The 6,000-nt window shown below is 40.7% G+C and overlaps 1 protein-coding gene across 27 annotated transcripts in view; it reads left to right on the top strand.

The window, feature by feature from the left end:
• The first annotated feature begins 365 nt into the window (after nt 1–365).
• The window catches only part of PPFIA2 (PTPRF interacting protein alpha 2), a 505,598-nt gene continuing 499,963 nt past the window's right edge, over nt 366–6,000 (top strand). For 11 of the 27 annotated variants that reach the window (XR_010148373.1, XM_009425927.4, XM_054664538.2 and 8 more), the window contains exons 1-2: nt 1,342–1,516; nt 5,730–5,980. Coding sequence is in view for 26 of the 27 variants with exons in the window: in XM_009425927.4 (XP_009424202.3) it covers nt 5,732–5,980 (249 nt within the window). In the remaining variant the exon portion in view is untranslated. Of the gene's footprint in view, nt 680–804; nt 1,517–5,729; nt 5,981–6,000 lie in introns of those variants that run through there. The other 16 variants (XM_054664543.2, XM_009425928.4, XM_003952255.5 and 13 more) reach the window with 4 other exon arrangements.

Raw genomic sequence — 6,000 nt, 5'->3', positions numbered from 1 at the left:
ATTCCCATTACCAAAACAATACGAATGAAGAAGAACTGAAGAGGTAATGAGAAATGACAGATGCCGCCACACCCTAGATTGGCTCAGGTCCCTACAACCATGACTACCATGCCCTGGCCCAGTGGGAAAAAAGCTGCTTAAAGAAATGACAAGCACAGAAGACCGGGGAGCCAAAAGGTGCCCAAGTCCGTTCCCATTCCCACCAGCGCAGGCTGACACAAGCGAAGGCTGTAGAGCCCATTGTGTGAAAGAAGCCCAGGCGGGGAAGCGTGTGCCCCCTTCCCACTTTGCCCATCCCTGGCCCTCGCCTTCGCAGGGGGCACTGGGAGCAGAGCGAGCCTCGGCAGCCCGGGAGCGGCTCTGGGGGAGACGAGTGTATCCGCGGGCGCGTGTGCGTGAGGAGGAGAGCAAAGACGTGATTACTTCAGAATTTATTTAAGGGCCGGTGGAAACCACTGCAGCAGCTTCCAGGGGAAGCCCTTGTTCCAGAGGAAGAGGAGGTGGTGGCTGCCAAGGAGGAGGAGGGGAGGAGACGGAGGAGGAGGAGTAGCAGCCACCGCACGAGGCAAGTGAGGAGAGAAGATGCTGTAGCGTCCTCACCGGCTGCCAGCAGGTTGGTTCTTCCGGCCAACTGAAGCAAGCAAAGAGGCTTGCAAAAAGGCCGGGAGGAGAAAAATGGGTGTGTGTGCTGTGGCGGCGGCGGGGGGGGGGGGGGGGGGGGGGCGGCGGAGGGGAGGGAAGGGGGGCCGGGGGACGGCAGGGGGTGATGTTTGCCTTTTCAGAGAAAAAGCGCCTCCTTTAAGTGAAACGAGACACGGGAACGCGCGGAAACAGGCTGGGGGCCGGGCCGGGAGGAGACCTGTCCTGCTTTTTGCATCCCTAGGGACTCGTTTTCCTTTAGGTTTCTAACTCCCAGGGTTAGCCTTAAACTCCAGAGGGGCTCCAGGAGGGGAGACTGGGTGGAGAACTTCTCTCCCAGATACTTCTCACGCCTTTTCTCCAAGCTCTCTTTTGGAGGGACGCCCCACACACCCCGGGTGGCCCGGGCGCGGAGGGGAAGCGGCGCCGCGTGGTTAAGTTTCTGAAAGTCAAACCCAGTCCCCGGTCTCCGGTCTCCGCCCCGGGTCTCCAGCTGCACGCGGGGAGCTGCGGCTGCTCTGGCAAAGGGGCCGCGGCTGCTTTAAGAGCCGCCTCCCCCTCTCCTCCTTTGACAATGGTCTGAACCGAGCTCTGCTTCCCAAAGCAAAATTTGTAATATGCCATTTTTCCGATGGACGCTTCTCCTTTTGGCTGCTGACGGAGCCACGGGAAGATGCCGAGCTCCTGCCACGCCACCGGGCCGGGGCACGTTCCGGGAGGGCGCCGGGGCACGCGTGTGTCTGAGCTGCCTTTCTCCTCCCGTTGCTAGGGAAATGGTCCAAGAGTGCTGGGTGTGAGCCTCCCTTCTCCTCAAGCCGGAGACTGCGGTTGTCATTGATCAATTGAAGAAGCAAGGACCCGAAATCACAGACATTAGGTACAGAAGCTGTCTTTGAGTTTTACTGTCTCCTTTCGCTGTATTTTTTGACCACCTCCCCGGCCCCACCCCGCCCCCAGGGAAGATGAGATGCAAATTCCTCCTTGTTGATTACCGTTAGGTGCCTTTTGCTTTCACCTCATCCTCTCCATCTCCTATCTCTCTACCTCCTGCCTACTTGGCTGTGTCCTGTTGGGCAGGATGAACAATTTTAGTGTGGAAATGATGAAGTCAACTTCTTCAAGGTGGTGGGGGGTGTGGCTGAGAGATAACTGTCCAGTAGTGTGGGTTGAGCTGGCTCTGGCTGTCTGTAAATGCACTAGGGTAAAGAAAGTGTAAAATGTGTCCATTAAAGGTGATAATCATATTTCCCGAGGACAGAGGCTTCCAAAGAGTTAAATAGGAGGGAGAATATTCATGTAATGTAATCAGACAATGGCTAGGATTTCTCTCACTGAATTACTCCTTGTAGGTTAACTGAGGTGGAGCTGGGATAGTTCTTAAGACTAAATATTTTCAGAAGAAACTCACTATGGATAATAATTACATTCTTACCTCTAGTAGGGCCGAATTCCTAGTGATATGATTAAATAAAGTCATTTGTTGACAGAAAAAAGAAAAAAAGCTTTTTGTAGCACTCTCATATCTGAAGAGGTACTGCTTGGATGGCATATATTGTTAAGGAACACATTGGATCTTGAAAGCCCTTGAGTGAGGACTCCAGTGGGCATTCAAACTTTTATTTTGAAATCTGAGAAATTTAAAAGACAGTCAAGGTTATGTGCTAAGAATAAAGGAGTTATTTTCCTGATATAAAATTCTTCCGGCTAAATTTAAGCACTGGGATAATTAAGCCAATCAGATTTATTATTACTTTTTTTCTTTCTCAACAAAATTAACAATGTCTCTGACTAGGTTTCAAAACCTTCAGTAATTTAATGAGGAAAGCATCAATATCTAGATGAAGATAACATAATTTATATATCAAATTGACTTTGAGGGGGGAATGATGAAAAAGCAAATATCAAGGCAAATTTTTAAAATGCCCTTTCTGGCTTTTCAGAAATTATGTGATGAATGCAGTTTTTAGTATTGAAACTGATTATAAAAGTTAAAAGTGATGTATCTGGGTGAAACGCACTAGACATTGAATGACCATAGCCTTCCGGACTGTGCAAGCTGCTTCAGATGTCATCCATTTTTTAAAAGGGTGTTTAACTCTTATATTGAATATATATCTTTAATTGCCTTTAATACTTAAAATGTGCAAAATGTGCATTTAAGAAATGTTATACTGCATTTTAAGGATTAATCAAATATTTTGTAATTTATGTTAGAATCTGAATTCTAATGAAAGAAACTAAGCTAGTTCATGAAAGTGGCCTTATTTTTTTGTAGACTATTTTTTTCTAATTTTGATAAGAAGACTTTGGATTTACTCATTTGGGTTGACTGCAAGGTATAAGCAGCATATATTCATCTTATTTCCTAAGCAAATTTTGCATAATTTGATTTTTATAAATTGGATTTGAAGAGTTCAAAAGTATCTACTAGAATTAAACCTTTAGACAGAGCAGCAGAATGAGTCGTAAAGGTAAAATATTGTTTCTACAAAGATTAATGTTGATCACTTTATAATAGAAATTAATACTTACATTTTTAATTGCCCTTTATATGTTTTGCTGTGTGTTCTCAGTCAGGTAACCTATTATATATTTTCTTTTTTTTCCCCTAAGCATAGATTATTGGCCCTCTTTCATGAAAGAGAGAACTAAAGTTTTAACATGTAAAGTAACTTGTCCTGGTTCACCTGCCTTAGGAGTGGAATCAAATCAAGTTCTTTTGAGTGTAGATTTAATAGACTTTCTAAGTCCCTAAGCCACTTTTCATCATAGCATCTTTTGACTAAATCGAAGACTACCTTTAATGTTGATTTAAGACCCTAAAGTTTGTGAATGTTTATATCCCATGGTAACAATAAGGGATTGTTATGATATTATTTTCAGGTGAAAATTATACTGGGTTATTCACTGCTATTATGCTTTGCCTTGGAATTTAAAGTTGTTCTGAGTGATTCAGGGTGGAAAGGGATTAATAACTTTCATTCAAGAAGGACGTAATTTAAAATATAGATTTAAGAATTTAAATCTATAGGTAACCCTAAAATTTAAACCCTTTAGGGTTTAGGTAACCCTAACGTTGTGAGTGTTTGGGCACAAATTGTCACGATGCTATGATTTGCTCTCCCAGTACTTTGTTTTAACCTTAAATGTCAAAAGTAAACATATTGGCTCCTGGTAATCATTTCTCAGAATGACATAGCTGCTCAATGTGTAGATTTCATGCATGGCCTGCTAACTAATCGTTTTAAATAATCAAATGTGTTGGAACACTTTTTGTTGTTTTCCAATTCCTTTTCAATTAATATAAAGAAAATTTGAAGCATCTAAAAAGAGTCTGTATTTTCCATCTTTGTGATAGTCTTTGAATGAAAATCAAATTGAGATAAATGCAAGAAACAGTTTTATCCATTAAGTGTGTAACAGTAGTATCAAGTGTGGGTATCAGGGTGTATGTGCTTATATTCATTTTATGTGTGTTCTCTGTTATATATTTTAGTGTGCATACAAAATTGAACAAATTAAATTCCTGCCTTCAGGTAGCTCAGTGTTATGAGCAATGAGCAAAACTTCAAAGCGTTTAAAACTTTCCTAATATTCAATGACCCCCTTAATTTTTTAATATAGGTTATCAGTCACAAAATACTTTACTTACATACTTTTTAAAAGTTTTTCTTAGTTTTCAGGAGTCCCTGACCAGATCATTCACAGATAATTGAATTTCGCTCCTCAATAACCCAATTTATATGAAGACTCACATAAAAAGTAATTAAATATTGAGCTGTTAAATCTTGACATTCTATTTGAAAATATCACCAGAAATATTTTCCCCAAGGACAGGAATGTATAGGCAGAAAAATTAATTAACCTTGCATTATAAAACCAAACAGTGCTTCAGGATCAACAGCCAAACCTGCCTTTCTTTACATCAGCCTTTTGCAAAACCAAGCCATCTAATTAATAGCTGCTGGCCATAGTACAACAACCAAAAATGAGATGAGTTTGACTTTTCTTTGAAACATTAGCTAGAGGATGAAAGAGAAAATGAGGTAATTTCTGATTTTTAAGTTGCCACATAATTGTTCAATCATGCACCTAAGTGTGTTTTGTCTATTTTAAATCAAATTTAAAAATATTCTGAAAACAGTTCGTTTATTTCATGACTGAGAACTTGTGATTGGCAGCTGAGATGTGAAGTTACTACATTAGCTAATATAATTTATGACATCTGTTTTGCGGAATATTTGAAAGAGTGCTAGTTTGTATTGTTTGGATGAAAACCAGACCATGCAGTTAACAGGAAAAAGGGAATATTAAGTGTAATGATGAGTATAATGCTCTAAACAAATTTATATACCTCAGTTTATTTCATAAGGTTTTGGTCTAATTCAGTCAGTATCACTTATCTGCTCTGGGTAGACCACGTAGGAATTCAGGGAGAGAGCATATAAAAGTAATAAAATGGAAAATGTAATGTCAGAAAGCTTAAAACTAGTCAGTTTGAAAAAAATCGGTTGACTAAAAAACAAAGTAAAAGCTGATTATTATATAAAATAAATACTCAATGATTTGTATATTTTCCACAAGAAAGAGTAAACTTTAAATCATTGAATTACCTAAGTCATTCAAGTCATTTACTTCCTACCCGTTAAATGCCAGACACTGTGCTTGCTATTAATAATATACAGTAATAACAAATAAGGGTAACATAAAAGTATTCGCTGTAAGAGATTTGTAAACTTGCAGATAAGAAAGGTGATGAAATAATAATAGAAATCACATGTTTATGTAAATTGAATTAGGTGGGATAAATCATGAACAACAATTTTGAGAAACAGGTGAAACCAAGTTGCATATGGGAGGTGAGATAAATGTGATATCGTGGAAAGAGAAAGCACTTAGGCTGAAGGAAGTAAATGGATCATATTTCATTGAGGTCAAAACATTTTGCTTGGCTGGATTTGGGGCAACAGGTAGGGGAAATAGAGACAAATAGGCTAATAAGCTGAAAAATATTTAGTGAATTGCTCTCCAAATGAAATCATTGGAAATCATTTCTTTACTAAGACTCCTTCCCACTTACTTTCTTTAAGCAATGATGTGTGAAGTGATGCCCACGATTAATGAGGACACCCCAATGAGCCAAAGGGGGTCCCAAAGCAGTGGCTCGGACTCAGACTCCCATTTTGAGCAGCTGATGGTGAATATGCTAGATGAAAGGGATCGTCTTCTAGACACCCTTCGGGAGACCCAGGAAAGCCTCTCACTTGCCCAGCAAAGACTTCAGGATGTCATCTATGACCGAGACTCACTCCAGAGACAGCTCAATTCAGCCCTGCCACAGGTATGCTTCCTGGTAGCCTT

This window comes from Pan troglodytes, chromosome 10 (genome assembly GCF_028858775.2).
Source record: "Pan troglodytes isolate AG18354 chromosome 10, NHGRI_mPanTro3-v2.0_pri, whole genome shotgun sequence".
Classification (NCBI taxonomy): domain Eukaryota; kingdom Metazoa; phylum Chordata; class Mammalia; order Primates; family Hominidae; genus Pan; species Pan troglodytes.
Note: the sequence above shows the minus strand (reverse complement) of the source record. Positions and strands in the feature narration are given on the sequence as shown.